This window comes from Galeopterus variegatus, unplaced genomic scaffold (assembly GCF_000696425.1).
Source record: "Galeopterus variegatus unplaced genomic scaffold, G_variegatus-3.0.2 Scaffold16160, whole genome shotgun sequence".
Lineage (NCBI taxonomy): Eukaryota > Metazoa > Chordata > Mammalia > Dermoptera > Cynocephalidae > Galeopterus > Galeopterus variegatus.
In genome coordinates, this window is record NW_007742271.1 from 5,556 (window position 1) to 22,279 (window position 16,724).

The 16,724-nt window shown below is 53.7% G+C and overlaps 1 protein-coding gene across 1 annotated transcript; it reads right to left on the reverse strand.

Moving 5' to 3' along the window:
* Positions 1-513: 513 nt before the first annotated feature.
* LOC103582416 (ras-associating and dilute domain-containing protein-like) lies at positions 514-13,902 on the reverse strand (the record flags this gene model as incomplete). Its single annotated transcript, XM_008564016.1, has 5 exons — positions 13,749-13,902; positions 9,204-9,316; positions 8,088-8,325; positions 7,092-7,264; positions 514-664 (listed from the first exon to the last, which is right to left on the reverse strand). Coding segments are annotated over exons 1-5 (805 nt in total), but the record flags the coding sequence as incomplete, so codon positions are not given.
* Positions 13,903-16,724: the final 2,822 nt, after the last annotated feature.

Below are 16,724 nucleotides of genomic sequence, written 5' to 3' on the forward strand. Positions count from 1 at the left end.
ACCCAAAAGGGGTAAGGTGGGACCAGGAGTCCGGTTCAGAGACCTTCTCTATGCCCAGGCCCAGCCACCAGGTGACTCGGGCATGGGAAGGTGGCGTTAGGAGCACTATGGACATCTGTATCTGCTATCATCCTCTACTTTCTGTTGTTTACATGTTACGATATACATAATGCTAATGAAGGAAGACGTGTAAAATTTATAAACAAAAATGCATACACACATATGTATATACCGGTCTGTACAGATCCACAGGTATGGGTGTGTGTGTACGTACGTGACATGCATGCTCAGGAATGTTTCCCCATGGGCTGCGCAAATGGGCCCAGCATGGAGACGCTGCTCTCCTCCTGGTCGGCCATGCGCCAGGTGAGGCCCCATCCTGAGGCTCACACCGAAGCGGGGCTGCCTTGGCTGCTTGCTCTAGGATGAATATCCTACCAAGTCCTCAGTGCCCCTTCGCCCCCCTCGTGGCGCACAGGGCCCCTGGCTCCTGCCCCTGAGGCAAGGGCTTACCTGACTTGAAGGTGGCGGGGCTATCTGGGGCCCCTGGCTCCCAGGCGCTCATGGGGCCCATGGCCGAGGCCAGCTGGTACTGAGTCAGCAGCCGGTGCAGCTGTGCGGGGCGCAGGGCAGGGAACGCAGCCCTTAGGGCTGCCCAGCTCATCTGGGTGACAAGGAGGAGCTCACAGTCAAAGGCCTCCAGGAGCATGAGGGGGTCCCTTAGCACAGCCCTGCTCCCAGGGAGGGTCTGCCTCTGTGGGGTGCCCTGGGAGCACCAGCAGAGGAGCAGGGCTCCCTGGCCTCGGGCTCGAGGCCCAGCACACGTGGGCCCCCAGCATTCTCACTCCCACCAGGGGCTGTGTGGTACAGCAGGTCAGCGAGGGGGAGTCGGACACAGACCACAGCTCAACCCCAGAGAGGCCAGAAGGTGCCACAGCAAGCCCCTGGTCCATTGAACACACCCCCTCATCACAAGTGATCAGTCATCTCACGTGGCTGAGAAATGTGAGAAAAGACTACGTGAAAACTGGAAGGGAAATGAAATTGGATTCCTACCTCAAACAGCATAAAAGAAATCCTGCAGGTTAAAAACATGTACAAAAGGCAAAAACTTTAAATCATCTTGGTGACATGAGCCCAACTTTATGAGCCCAGGATAGGGAAAGCCTTCTTCAGGGAGATTGAAAGCATCAGCCCTAAGGAAAGTGTAGACTCGTGTGACGAAGTTAAAACATCCTCTATGGTCACCTGGGACCTTCCCCACATCCTTCTGGGATCCCCTTCCATTCTCCTTGCTGATTCCCTTGTCTTCTGGAACTCATTTCTTCTGCTAGTTGGTTCCCCCCTCATTTCTGTGGAACAGATCCTCTAGTAGCTTTCCCAAAAAGGTGCAACGCAGGGAAACCGCGGGCCCTGCATGCTGGAAAACGTCCTCCTCCTGCTCTCACTCTTGACTGGTGGTGTGGCTGGCACAGAATTCAGACTGGGGGTCGTTATTGCTCGGAATTTCGAAGGCAGCTCCTTTGTCTTCAGACTTCCTGTGCTGCTCTTGAGAAGTCTGAAACCATTCTGATTGCTAATCTTTGGATATGTCTTGTTTTTCTCCTTCTCTGAAAGCTCGTAGATTTTCTATGTCCATGTTCTGAAATTCTGTGACATTCAGTCCTGGTGCAAATCCACTCTCGTCCACTGGGGGTACCTTCAATCTAGAAACTCGGGTCCTTTGGGTCTGGATTATCTTTACTTTCTTGCCACCCTCTTCTCTGTTTCCTCCTTCTGGACTCCTGCTATTTGGGTGCTGGGCCTCACCAACTGGCCCTTTAACGTTCTCATCTTCTTCCTCTCTGTTTCTCTCTTGCTGATTTTGCTGCCAACATCCAGTGGCCTGGACTGCGGTCATCAAATGTCTACACTGAAGGAACAATCAATGTCTCCAGGCTATATGGGGAGGGTCAAGAGCAGACACCCCCCACCTCCCAGCAGCACATCCTCTAACACCTCTGGCCACCCCCACCCCACTGGCTACAGCCCTGCTCCCTCCAGCCCCACCCCTTAAACACACACCAGCTCAGGAAAGCCTGTGGTTTGCCCCAAGGTGGTTCTTTTTGGTTTTGTGAGTTGCTAGAGCCATGTTTACTTCCCACTTCTGTAGTTTGTCCAGGGTTGGTGTTGGGGAGGAAGCCAGCAACCTGTGCTAAGAAATCCTCTCATCATCTTCACAGGAACAGATCTCTCTCCCCCCGCTGTGTTCCGTGTTCCTGTCTTTTTTACTCTGCTTTCTGGACGATTCGCTTGACATGATCTTCCACCCGCGCTATGGAGCTTTTCATTTCGGCTTTCATAGCTTTAATTTCCAAGAATTCTTTTTGTTCTCTTATTTATATAATCTTATTATTATTTTATGGATGTTATATCTTCTCTTATTTGTACAAGGATAAAAATGATTCTTTTACAGCTTCTCCCTGAATAGTCTGTTTCAGGGGTCAACGAACTGTGGCCTGAGGCCTATTTTTATAAGGCCCTCAAGCTAAGAATAGTTTTTACATTTTTAAAGGGTTTGAAAACAAAACAAAGAAGAGTATAGGACAGAGACTATATGTGGCCCACAAAGCTGAAAACATATTCTACCTGGCCCTCTACAGAAAACATTTGCCGCCCCCCGGTCTGTTTTCTCCAACTTCATCTTCCCCCTCCTGTCTCTCGTGTTAAAGCTGTTCTAGAACAGCTGCCTGTTGACTCACTCCTATTTAAGTGGCAGGCTCCCAGCCTCAGAGCAGAGAGCGTGGCTATCCAGGGACCACTCAGGGTGCCCTGGCCTGGCTGCTCTCCTGTGGTATCCCCAGCAAGGGCACCTGCATGCCTCCCCCTGGGCTGTCCCTGACTCCAGCCTGCTGGGTCAGCCCACCTCCTGCTTGGAGCACACAGGCCTGGCTGCTAAGCTGGGCAGGAGGCCAAGGTTCCAGCAATCAGGAGGTCACTTTTCCCGGAACTCCCTTTTCTCAGCATGAGACTCCTGCCCTTGCCTGGCCTCCCCAGCCAGGAGAACTTTTGTTTAAATGCTCTAGAAATAGACACCCATCTTCTGCCAGAGTGAGAAAAGAGCAGGCACACAGCTGTGTAGATGCGGGGAAGGTGGCTGAGACCCTAAGTAACACTGTTCCCTCCCCTGATGCATTTTGTACTAATGCACAACAGTTACACAGAAAACCACACCAGTTTGAAATGCACAATTCAAAATCTTCCCAAAGTGCACCCAGCCCCAGGAACAAGGACCAGAGCATGCAGGAGCAGGTCAGGAGCATACTGAGCCCCTGCAGTCCCTCCATGGGCTCCCAGGGTTGGGCATGGGGCTCACTTCAACAGCTGTGCTGCTTGTTCCTGCACCCAAGCCAGGGAACCTGAGCGGGCACTCTTCTGCACCCCACGCCCTCAGCTCAGTGTGATGTGTAAGGTTTGTCTACAGCTCCTGGTGACAATGGTCTGCTAAGTCACATTGCTCTGTAGGACTTCACTGTAATGAACAGACTACACTTTACTTATCCATTATGCTGTTGATGAATACAAGCTATTCCCAGTTTGGGGCCACTATGAATAGTGCCACTGTGAACATTCCCGTCCAGGTTGTTGTAAAGAACAAATTGAAGCATTTCAATGGGGAGAAGTACCACATCAGAGCACATGCATACGGTCAGCTCCAGCAGATGCTGCCAAACAGCTTCCTGCAGTGGTTACACTGAGTTGTAACACCACCAGTAACACACGAGAGTTCAAGTTCACACCTCTTCACCAGTGCTTGGCATGGGCTTTTTTCATTTTAACCATTCTGGTTGGTTTAGTATTTTAAAAACACTGTGGTTTTAAACTACATTTTTCAAGGCTGGCCAGTTAGCTCAGCTGGTTATAGCATGGAGTTATAACACCAAGCTCAAGAGTTTGGATCCCCTTACCAGCCAGCTGCAAAAAACAAAAACAAACAAACAAACAAAAAAATGCTTAAACTGCATTTCTCTAATGATTAATGAAGTTGCTCACCTTTCATGTGTAATTTTCCTTTCCTATAATTCCTTTTCAGGTTTTGATATCAAGGTTGTGCTGGCTCTTTAAAATGAGATGGGATTTCCTATTTTTTCCTAGCTTCTGGAGGAATCTGAATAACAATAACATTACTTCTTCCTCTAATGTTTAAAATAATTCATGAATGAAACCATCTGGGTCTTAGATCTTTTTTGTGAGAAGGTTTTTAAATAATAAATTCAATCTCTTTAATATATATAGGACTACTCAGATTTTTAATTTCCTCTTGTATCAGTTTTAATAAGTATTTTTTTGCATGTTTCTTTCACCTAAACTGTCAAATTTATCAGCGTAAAGTTGATTGTAATATTCTCTTTACTACTCTGTACTAATTTTTAATGTAAAATCTGAGTGATACCCTTTTTCCATTTTTGATACTAACAATTTGTGTTTTCCCACTTTTATAAACTTTCTGAAGAACCAACTCTTGGCTTGATCACTTTTCTCTCCTCTATGTTTTTCACTATTGCACTGATTTTTGCTCTTATCTATCATTTCCTTCCTTCTATTTTTTCTGGGCTTGACTTGCTGCTTTTTGCCTTGCTTCATGATCATTCATTCTCAGCCCTCCTTGTTTTCTGATATATACATTTAAGGCTATAACTTTACCTCTTAGCTCTGCTTTACCTGAAGCCCACAGGTATTGCTACTTTGTATCTTCATTGATGCTGAGCACTGCACTTCAGCCATGGGGGGAGGAGAGAGCTGAGTTGGGGCTGGGTGAGCTTTTGGTAAGGCTCAGTGGGCCTCTGCTGGATCCTCACAGGAGGGTTTCAACTGTGAGCCTGGTGTTTACTCCCTAAGGGGTCTTGAACTCTAATCTTTGTCTCCTTAGCATCGTGAGACTACCACAAATTCCACTCTGCTTTTCAGAGCTTTTTGCTTCATTTTAAAGCCCTTCCCACCCCACTCCCTGGAGCTCCAGAATTTTGGCAAAGGTCTGAAGGAGAAAGCCAGCCATGCATTTTAGGCCCCTAAAGTCTCTGAGTTTGTCTCTCTAGCCTGTGAGAGGCCAAATCTGTTTGGGTTTCTTTTTCCCCAGCAACGGCCCCCTGCCTACACAAAGCCTGGATTCTTAGCCTCACACATAACCTGCTCCCAGGATAGCAAATGCCCCCAGGGGAAAGCAGCAGGCAGAACTTGAGTTCAGCTCTTTGTGGTTCTCCCTCTGCAGATCCTTACCTCTTCTAATCCTTCAGCAGCTCTCTGATGCCTTCAAACAGATGCCTTTTGTATTTTATCTGGCTGTGCACGTTGTTCTCAGCAGAAGTGTGGGCTCACTCCAAGCCACTCCATCCAAGGATTAGTGCTTCCCAAAATGTCTATCAAGCTGCCCTTCTGTTTTAGCCCCATCTCCACATCAATATCCAGAGGTACCTAGAGCTGCCAATTCCTGAGCCTTTTGGTGGCTCTGCTGTAAACCAGCTGCTCCTCAGGAGTCAGTTTTCCTAGATTTGCTATTGCAGTTGCTCTTCACCCACCTGCTTTCTAGCTTCCAAAATATTACTGCTTTCATCTCCTGTTTTCTTTGTCCTTGTGGGCTTATGCCATTAAAAAACATGGATTTACTTTTATTTAGTGATAGTTTGGGAGGAAGCAAATTAAATCCATCTGCCATACATACCCAGACATCCCTATATTTTCTAAATTTTCTATAGTGAATAAGTGTTTCACTTTTATAATGAAAAAAAATTAACTTTAAAAAATGACAATTCAGTACAATATATAGTCCCTAACATAGAGTAGATTTTTAACGTATGCTGAATGAATAAATGACACACAGAACCAGGTATGGTACCTGGCTTGCTTTGTGCTCAGCTTTGTCATTCATAAAACGGGATCATGAGGCTACCTACCTTGGAGGATTGCTGTGATGATTAAATGAGATAACCCAGGCAAAGCCTTTAATGTCTGCAGATACTCAGTAATAGCATCAGCTATCGTTATTTTAATAACACTTGCAGGGCACACAGGTGAGATTTTGTGTTTTGATCCTCAGGCGGTGCATTGTCCTGTTTTTGGCACCAAACTGAAAGGCCTGGTTTGCCCTGGTGAGTCTCATGTTGAGCTGGCTGCTCCACAGTCAGCTCAGGGTTTTGCCTGAAGTTGGGCAAACTATTCACATTACCCGACCTTCCAGACGCACAGAAAGCAGATTCCATCTTGGGCTGCAGCCACTCCCACCTCCATCCTATGGCATGTTCAGTGTTTTCCAGGCAGGAAAAGAAACCATCAGATTGGTTTCCATTGATTACCCGTGACACCTGTGTCAGGGGAAGGTGGGTGGCAAGGGAGGAGGGTGAGGGTTGGTTAGTTTCCTGTTGCTGTTGCAACAAATGCCCACTGCCTTGGTGGTTAAAGCAACACAAGAGTGGAATCTCATGGTTCTGTGGATCAGTCTAGTGCAGGTCTTGCTGGGCTGTGAGCTCTCTGGAGGCTCTGGGAGACGATCCACTTCCTCGCTCATCTGGATTGTTATCAGAATTCAGTTCCTCGTGGTTGTAGAACTGAGGTCCCATTTCCGTGTTGGCTGTCATCTGGGGGCCATTCTGACTCCCAGAGGCCACTGTGTTCCTTGGCTTGTGGGCCCCTCCTCCATCTTCAGAGCCAGCCAGGGTGGGTTGAGTCCTCCTTTCTTCTTCTGTCCATCTCTCTGGCCCACTCCTATGGATCGTCTGATTAGATGCCCACCAGGGTCATCCTCCTGTCTCAAAGTCCTTAATCTCAGGCACATCTACAGAGTCCCTTTTGTCATGTGCAGTAACATAGTCACAGGTCTAGGGACTAAAGATAGACATCTCTGGGGTCCTTATCCTGCCTACCACAGGTGGGGAGAGCTGTGAAAGGAAAGCAACTTCGCAAGTTATCTACTGAACACTGAGTTTTCTGGGCCTGGAAGCTAGGTGTCCAGCCCCCTGGCCTGGCTTGTAAGCTGGTGACTGGAGAGTGACAGTACATGGGCCCCAGCCCCTCCACTGCCCTTGCCTTTCTCCGTCTGTGGTCTGTGCCCCTCCTACCTGGATAAGCTGGGCGCTGGGAGTGGCCAGCAGGTTGAGGGTGCAGGAGAGCTTCCGGAAGAAGTGCTCTCCAGCCACCCCGCAGCCGGTGCTCCTTGTCCACTCCAGGAGCTGCTGCAAGCGGGTGCAGGCCTGGACACCTCTAGGCCAGTGGAAACAACTCAGGGAGGGGCCTGGGGATGAGAGAGGAAGGGTGATGCCCAGGTCTCCCAGCAAACAGGTAGGCAACCACCCTCACGCAGGGGAACCAGGCACCAGCTGGTCCCCAGAGCCTGCCCTCCGGACAGAGAAGGACATTATAGCTCAAGGACAGACATGAGACCCTGTGTCAGTTTCCAAGGCAACTTTCCTACTTCTTGGGCCCCTCTCTGGAACAAAGGTGGCGGTGGGAGGTAAAGGTGGCAGGGCAAGAAGGGCTGTGACAGCCACTGACTCCAAAGCGCAGGCCGAAGGCCAAGACCTTGCCTCTCTCCCAAAGCTGCCACATCTGTGCTGGCAACACGTGTGTGCTGTGGGCTCACCCCTGCTCTGATCTCTCCATGCCCCCAGTAGTGTCTCTGCCTGGAAGTAACCCAGCAGGGGATGGAGAATGTTAGCTCAGGGAGCAAGGTCACAGGTCAGAGCCTTTGCAGCTGTACGGATGTGGCTTCCATCCTGGCCCCCACATGTCCACCAGCAGTTCTGGGCAGTTCAATAACTCCCCTGAGCCTGTCATAGGGAAGGGGCCCTGTGCAGACCTTTCTGCCGTGGCCTTTCTGAAATGCTGATAAGAATGCCTCCTGCAAGAACACTCTCTGTGCGATGTGTCCTAAGCCTGGGCCTCAGCCTGCCTCCCACCCCCAGCCCCACGGGCACCCACCCCCGCAGACCCCTCACCACAGCAGAGCTGTCCCTCAGGAGTCATCCGAGGGGTCAGTAGCCTGTGGCTGGCAGTGAGAACACCCCCAGCATTTCCAGCAGGAATGTGGGTCCCTGTCCCCCAGCACCTGCCCTCACCCCTGTCCAGGAGCTGGTTGAGGAGCAGAGTGCCGGAGAAGAAGAACAGGTAGGCGAGCATCTGGGAGGCAACCTCGGGGTGCACCTGCAGCTGCCGCAGGAGGTCCAGGGCCGCCTGGTAGACAGACACGACGCGGCGCACCTCCTCTGGCAGTGCAGGTGTCACGCACCAGCTCTCCCGGCACTCCGTCTGGAACGGGGGGCACTCCAAGAGGGCTGGGAGGCAGACGTACAGGCACTGGAAGGGTGAGAGAACAGGACCACATTTCCAGGGGTGCTGGTGGTCAGACTGAGAGGCCCTGACCTACCAAGTTCCCCACCCACGTGCTGCATGCCCCACCCTGGACTCATCACAGCTCCTGGCTGAGGCTTTTCCAGTGACGTTGCAGGGGGTGGGGGACAGGGGTTTAGCAAGAGCTGCCTTCTGGGGCTGCTAGGAGCAGAGACAGGGTACAAGTACTCAGCCAGAGCCAGCCGCAGTGGTCATACGGCACCTGCTCCTGTTAAGGCACAGGTGAGCCTGGGAGGTTACAAAGGTAGTGCCTGGTGGGATGGACTCCAGCAAAGAGGGCTGCAAACACCCTGTTGGTACTGAGCGGGAGAGCACCACCTCCCCAGAAAGCAGCTCACCATGCCCCAAAGCACCCCAGAGCTGGGTCATGGCCACAGGGGGACCAGTGGCCACAGCCCTGGCACCAGCTGGGTTTAGGTTGACAATAGACCCATGCCCCAGGTTGACAACAGAGCCATGTCCCATGTGCCACACACCGAGGCCTCTCACAGTTTATCCATGACCCTCAACACACCAGCAGGCAGGGACGGCATTTCAACGGGAGGGAAAGAGGAAGCCAGAGTGATTCTAGGTTTCCTGCTTGGGCGAGTGAGGGGCCAGATTGGGAAAGAGCAGGCATCGGGGGCACATCAGGGCCTGCGCAGGACCAGCGGCCACCTCCTCACTGCTGAAGTTCAGCTCATCGCAGCCCCTTCCTGGCTCCTCCCTAGGAGATCCACAGCCTGAGCCTACTTCATCCAACAAGCTGCCTAAGCACAGAAACGGTGGCACCGCCAGCACAGCTGCCATCCCCGACGGCCTGGGGTGCCCATGACCCACCATACCTTGGAGATGTAGTACACGCACTGCTGGAAGGAGTATAGCACCACCTCCTCCAGCACCGCCATGGCCTCCTCGCTGGCCGTCAGTGTGCAGGAAAACAGTGACTCCTTCGAGCCTGCAGGGAGACAGCAACAGCAACAGTCACTCCAGGAGGCCACAGCGATCGGCACCCATCTGCAGGAACAGCAGCGACACAACCACCTGCCCAGGTGCCCTGCGAGCACCACACAACGCTCCCGTGTGGGTTGGGAGAATGTGACAAACCAGCCAAACACCTCTGGGCCATGGCTGGGGCTAAGCCTGCCACCCTCATGGAGAGGCCAGGAATGCTGGTGAGGGGCAGGAGGAGTCCACACATTCCAACGCCCCGTGGATCCCAAGCACAGGAGCTGCTCATTAACTATAGTGTTCCAGAATGTTTTCCATTAGAAGCATCTGCCCCCACAATAGCAGATCCGACCCCTGCCCTGCAGGTCACTTCTCATCAGGACACAGGTCAAAGGACCTCTGACAGCAGGCTTTGAGGAGGCCGTCACTCTGTGGAATCATAACAATCTTTCAAGAAGAAAGAAACCTAAATCACCTATGTCCCCTCCCCCAGCACCCAGGGAGACAGCTGGGAAGATGCTGCTGTGTCTTCAGCCACCCGGAGGCAGCCTGGCTCTGGGCAGGGCACTTGGGCCGGGGGACAACGCAGGGAAGGGGACCACAAGGGCATCAGCAGGGTGTGGCTGAAGCTGAGACTTGGGGGAGGGGAGTCACCAGTGGGGGGAGGAGAAGGTGACTCCTTCCCTCCAAGAGGGGGTTCCTGTAAAGGCGAGAGGCCCCCAGCAGGGTGGAACTATCCCTAGGGGCTCTACAGAATGTGAGCGGCATCTGGACGTGGGTCCCCAGGCATTAAGGGGAAGGAACCAGAATGCTGGATGTCTGGCGTTTGTTCCTCACTCTCTCAAGTCCTCATCTGTTCATTACCAGGAGTGGGGGGCTCTCTCTCCGTTCCTGCCCCAGGCTCTCCACAGGAGCCACAGCAGGGGCCGCACCCTCACGCCATCGAGGACTCTCCCATCAGGGCCGTGAGGGAGTTGCTGCATCTCACGAGTCCACATGGCCTGGCCTGAGCCAGGCCTCGCAGGAGCACAGGCCACCCGGAAAGAAATCGTGGGCAGCAGCCAGAGGCCCTGAGGCAGGCCCATCCACAGCCAGGACAATGCAACTCACAAAACACTAGATGTGTTTCTATCACTTTTGTTTTGTTGTTCAAGTACTTCCTCAGGAGCTGGGGGCTCCCCTGTCCCCCAAACCCACTCCCCAAGAACCCACATGGGCCAGAGGCCAGAAGCCTGCCCAGTGCCAGGACCCTCCCTCGACCCACTGGCCTCCTACCCATGCCTGGTCCCAGGGGTCTCATTTGGAACCCAGGCAGGGCTGGCTGCTCCCTGCATCCCCCCTCCCCCAGCGGCTAGAGGGAACCTGGGGTCTTAGGCTTTCTGCCAGCTGAGATGCTCCTTTCTTCCAAAGCTTCCAGACCTTCAGAGAAATGCAAGGCTGGCCCTGACCACCGACCAGAACAGGTGTAAGCCACATGTGCTCACAGCCACAGGGAAGCCAGCAGAGGGGGACATGGCCAAGAACCTGAGCCCAGACCCTTGCACAGTGCCAGGGGTCTGTCCGTGGCACTCTGAGCACAGGCTGCCCCTGCACTACCACATCCACCTGAGAATGCAGCCCTGTGTGGCTCTCAGGCCAGGGCTCGGCCAATGGGAAGAGAGAATTGGATCCATGGGAACAGCAGGAGGACGAGGCGCTGATTCTGCAGGACAAGACCAGAGCAGGCTCCACACCCAACACACACAGCTCTCAGACTCCTTTGGGATCACTGAGCACCCCGAGACCACAAAGCCTCAAGGAGGATGGGCGCCCTGCAGCCTCCTCCGACTGGGCCCCGGCAGGCGCTGAGCCACAGCCCCGAGGGAGAGCAGGGGAGACCTGCAGAGGGACGCGGCAGACGCCATCCCCTCATGAGATGGAAACGAGGCCTCCTGGGTCAGCACTTCAGACCAAAAAGATTGTCTGGGAAACGACAAAGGCTATTTCACCAGCTCCGGACATGCCATCTCTGTTTTTAGAAGACCTCCCACAGACGTTTCCTGCAGAGGCTCAGGAGGCTGAGACGGAGACTCGGCCTCCCTTGCCCTCTGCTCAATGTTGTCCCTCTGAGTTCTCGGGCGCCTGCCATGCTCTTGACACCAGATTCTGGGGCGCCCCTGGGCCACACGCTTACTCCCCCAGCACCCATTGACTGGGCTTGACAACCAGGTCCCCGACCAAAAATAACTTCCTCCCTGGGACCAGAGGCAGCAGCTGCAGAGCTGCAGCCCGTCAGCACGGAGCAACTTTTCCCATGAACAGCAGCCAGATGAGGGCCTGTGTGGGATCAGCTAACAGCAGCCGGAACGTTGGCTGAAACGAAGCCACTTGGAAAGGCCATCTGCGGGGACTCGCCGAGAATGCAGAGCCCAGTCACCACGGAGCGGGGGAAGCCAGTCCCCCAAGCTGACTCCTGCTGGAGCCAGAGCAAAAGGGACTCCCCTAAGGACATCCCCTAAACCTAACCTCATCACCACCTCACACAGAAGGACATGCACTCGAGAATAAGCCAAAGTCCAGGTGGTTTCTTGGCCAATGTCAACTCCAGAAGTGTCTCTTCTATCTCAGAACCCGCCTGCCATCTGTGACATTGGCCCTGGGCAGCCAGAAGCCTTCAAGGAGACGAGAGTGGTGCTGGGGCCAGGCCATGGGAGAGGGAGTGAGCTCGGGGGTGCACAGGCACTGGATTCCAGGAGAGACCCTCGGGGTGGGCCAGGCGGCTGGACGCGAGGGCCCCTGCTCTGGAGACTTCGCAAGTGCAGGCACTCACGTCACGTTCAGGAGAAAAGCCAGATACTACGTCTGCTCTAGATCCAGACCCTGTGGACAGGGAGTGGCCACCCATTCCTGGGAAGTCTAACTGGCTGCTGTGCATGTCCATCCAGGGGACGAGGCACAGAGGCCACATGCCCAGAATGCCCACTGGGAATAGGAAGCATCTGCACCAAGAGCCGACACGCCGTCCACACATCTGCAGAAGCCCAGATCCCAAGGCCTTGGGAGCCCCACAGGAAGGTCCTTCTTCCCTTTCCACTGTAAAGTAGGGGACCAGAAAATACTAAGAATAATTAATTAATTAATTAATTAAACAAACAAAAAAGAAAATACTAAGAAATCATGATTGGCAGGACGGAGCGTGGACAGATCTCAGCTGGCTCTGCCCCTCTCCAGAGCAGGGTGTGCCCTCACCCCACAGTCTGATGTCCAGGTCTGGCCCGGACACCCTGATGGGTTCGGTTTGCCCAGGCTTCATAGGCCCTCATCCAACCTGGTCTCCGGAGCCCAGTCCCCCACCACAGACTGAGGACAGTGTCTGCTAAGCAGAGTAAGAGCCTGTCCTGGCCACTAATCACCATGCAGATTCCCCAGCCCCACACTCTCGGCCACCGAGAGCCCCTCCTCTTAGGACATCTGCCCTGCAAGGAGCCATAGCAGGGTCCCAGAGCCAACGCGTACAGCCTGGTCCAGGGCCCCACGCTGGCCCTGTTTTCTCAGAGCTCTTCTAGGTTGAGGCCATGGCCGCCTCCTGGGTGCCACAGCTGAGTACACAGAGGCACAGTGCAGCATCCGGCATACAGGGTCCATGTCCACGTGCCTGGCCCGTACTTCCCTCCCAGCTCATGGACGGGGTGGACAAGTGGCCTGAACAGCCTGAGGGACCCGCAGATGGAGGGGAGTGAGTGATGTGTTTTTGCCACGGCAGAGCAACAGGGGCAGCAAAACATGAGGCTCTGGCCCTAGAGCCCCCAGGGGCCTGGCTGTCACATTGGTCCCATGGCAGGACAGTCCTGCTGCTCCTCCCTGGCAGACACACACCAGCTAAGATCCTACCTGGGCCTCAAGGAGCAGCCCAAATGCCACCGTCTTCATGAAGCCCTCCCAGACTGCTCCAGTCAGACTCACCCTCCGCGTTTTCAGAACGCTTCCTACTGTACTTCATAAATCCTAGAATGCACGTCTCCCCACATTACAACCCCCGAAATTGACATGCATCTACAATTGTATAACTACAATTCTTTCTGAAATAGTGGCACAACTCGGAATGGGCAGTGGCTGAGAGCCAATGCTCTGCCTACCGTCCCTGGCATTCACTCCCTAGTGGTTCTATGTCTTCCCCACTGAGTGGCCCGGGTATCCCCCGGGCTTCCCTACAAGCAGAACAGAGTTGGACAGCAGTCAAGGTGACGCCACTGCATGGAGCACGTGACACGATGTTGTCAGGTTGGCCCAAACCACCAGCATTGGTCTCAAGTGGTCTCCGAACAACTGACACATGCCAGGACTGGAAGCTGAGGATGCCCTGACATGAATCCCTCCCTGTTCTCGTGGCCAGCTCTGCCCCTGTGCTCACCCTGCCTGGGAATGCCAGCACAAGGCTAGGGGAGCAGCACCAGCCATACCTGTGACATCCAGCTGCTCCTCCATGCTCTGCATGTAGAGTGGGCATTTCTGCTGGATAAAGTACAGGAGCTCGATGGAGTTAGACATCCAGAAAAGAATGTGCTGCAGGTCTGGAACTAGGTCAGCCATGGAAAAGCTGGCCAAGGAGATGGGTTCCTGGCTACCAAGATAGAAAGACTAAGAGTTACACTTCGACTGTGACACCTGGAGAGGCTGAATCTAGTCCTCTGTCTGCATAATGACATTCCTTTTAATGGGACACTAACAAAAACAACTAGGACTGTCAACCTAACAATGTCAGGCTGGGAAGTTACAAATATATACACAAACCTGTTTGGCATCTGCCCACGACACCCAACAGCCAGAGGCTCCTACAAACCTAGCAGGAAGGACAGCCAGTTGCCACGGCCACTGGTAAGGACTCTGGTAAATACACTGTTTTCATATCTTCTCTTTTGAAATTAGATAATTAAGTAGCTGTGAATGTTAAGAGAGAGTGTGTGTGCGCATGTGCGCAGTAGGGAAGGGAGGCGATACAGCCCACGGTTTTTAGAACAAGAAACCTGAGTTTAAGCGTGTTATTTAAGCCAACAAGGTAACTACCAGAGGAATCAAGCTGTAATATAACTACTTTGGGAGGTGCACAAGGCAACACTAGCTAGATACGACTTTATTAAAGCAGGAGGTGAGAAGGTAAGGTGTGAAGTCGATGAACCAAGGGTAGCAACCAAAGCATGTTATTTGAAGGTTTGTAAGTAATCATCAGAACACCCCCAAACGGACACAGTTCATCGAGGCTGCCTCTGAGATCTGCCACCCGGGGAGCAGGGCTAGGGCCGAGCTCCTACCACAAACACTTCCACACAGTCAGGTTCTTTCTCTACAGGGCGCGTTGCTGCTCTGGTGAAGTAAAGCAGACACGCTCCCCCGAGAGGCGCTGCCAGACGCTGGGCGATGAGCAAGGCCCCGGGGGACAGGTCAGACCCTTCCTGCGGCCACCCAGGGTGGGATGAGGGTGACAGTGCTCTTCCCTTCCAGGCCTGCCGCCTCCCGGCTAGTGGTCCCTTTTCAGGGGACGATGGCAACCTCCTCGGCCAGACTGCTTCTACCAAGCTCAGAGCTGCCCAGACCATTTCTCCTCCTCCTCGAGCACCACCCCATGAGGCATCTGTGTCAACTCCCCACTGTGTGACTTGCAACTTCCTTGTGTTGTCCTGAACCGGCCTCTGGAACACCCGAGGGACGGCTGCTGCAAGGCTGTGCTGAGGTCCCAGACAGCTGCTCGTTTAAACAGCCCACCACACGCCTTTCTCACAGGATCCTTCACCCCCTCCGCACAGCAGCCTAGCATGAAGCCCTGAAACCCGTTGCTTTCCAGCGGCTAAGGACAATGTGCTGACCGTGGCTTCCATGAGCACATCTGGGGGATACTCTTCACAAATGACTTAAGTCACCCGGATCTCACCTGGGTTTGCCTGGGTGAGGGGCACCCCTGCTGCCTAATGCCCAGCTGGCCTGGGGCCCCTCACCGCCTCTGTGTCCCTTACTGGGGGGATTGTAAGGGGCAAGCCCGGCGCTGCCCCTGTGCGGTCCTCAGGGCATCATGCGAGCCCAGCACCTGCCCCCAGGCCCAGGACACATCCAGGAGCTGTAATCTCGCCTGCGCCAGGAGAAGCTTCAGGATGACTGGCTGTCAGTGTGACCGTAGCACACATAGTGCCTGGTGTCTGCACATGGCCCGGGGATCCTGGGGAAATGTGCCACAGTCACGGGAAAAGTCCCCAGAACTTACAGGCAGCTGGTACGTGAATGGGCCAGAGAAGGGCCCAGGTTTTATTGCCTCCTTTTTCCTTCCCTGGCCGAGCAGCCAACAGGGGCCGAGGGGAGGAACCTCAGGCTTTGTCCCAGATTCTCCCTGGTGCCTGAAGTGTTGCTTATCTGCCTGATGTAATTCCACTTTTGTCCACAAACAATGCTGACCTCTCTGTGTCCTGCCCCTGGCCACAGAAGAAACTGGCCTGAGACCGTGTCCCTGCATTCGCTGCGAGCAGGTCTGCTGAGGGCCTGGCCCGCTCACCTTCTCACACAGCTCCGAGTGCTGTCCCTTTGTCTTCATTCTTGACCCTGGCTTGAATTACACATGTGCACACAGACAGGCATAACAAGCTTTGTGTCGTTAAAAAAGGATTCATGTGGCTCTTCGGAGCCTAATCCCATTTTGTTTTCAACATTTACTGCCCTTCGCAATTTCACTCAGAATTCAAGGGGCAAACAGGCCTCTACTGGAAAATAACTCCGGGGGCTTGGCCACCTGGAGTCTCCTATTGAATCCGGTCAAGGTCATCATCAAGGGCACACCACATGCCAGCGTGGACCACGTGCAGTGATAGAGACCCAGCCTGTCCCACCAGGCCTGTCTGGACGGTGGGGCAGGAGCAGGTCTGGTGCAAAAGGAAGATGCCACACTGGACCAGGAGCAGGGGGCACTAGAACTGAACAGGGAGGGTGAAGGGCCACATGGCAGAGGCACAGCCTACAGCGGGACTCTGAGGAGACTGGCCCGACACTTGGGCAGAAGGAAACTGCACGGCTGGGGCAGTGCCAGTCAGAATGCAGGCACCTCCTACACGGTGGCAGGAAGGTGAACAGCCTACACGGAGAACTCACCAGAGTTCCACTCCTAGGAACCAGGCAGTGGACACAGGCACACAGTGCAGGAGGAGTGCAAAGGCGGGAGTGTCTGGGTGCCAGCTGCACTGCTGTTTCTGGTGGCAAAGACCTGGCCATGCCATCGGCAAAGTAGCGAGTGAGTGAGTGTGGAGCTCCATGAAGACAGTGCACCATGAAAGGTGTGTGTCGACCAACCTTTGCTAACCTGGAGAGGTTGCAGTGAGCAAGCAAATCTCAAAACAATTCATCCGGTAAACACTCACCTGGTGGAAGGAAGGAAGGGAGGAAAGAAGGAGGGAGGGAGG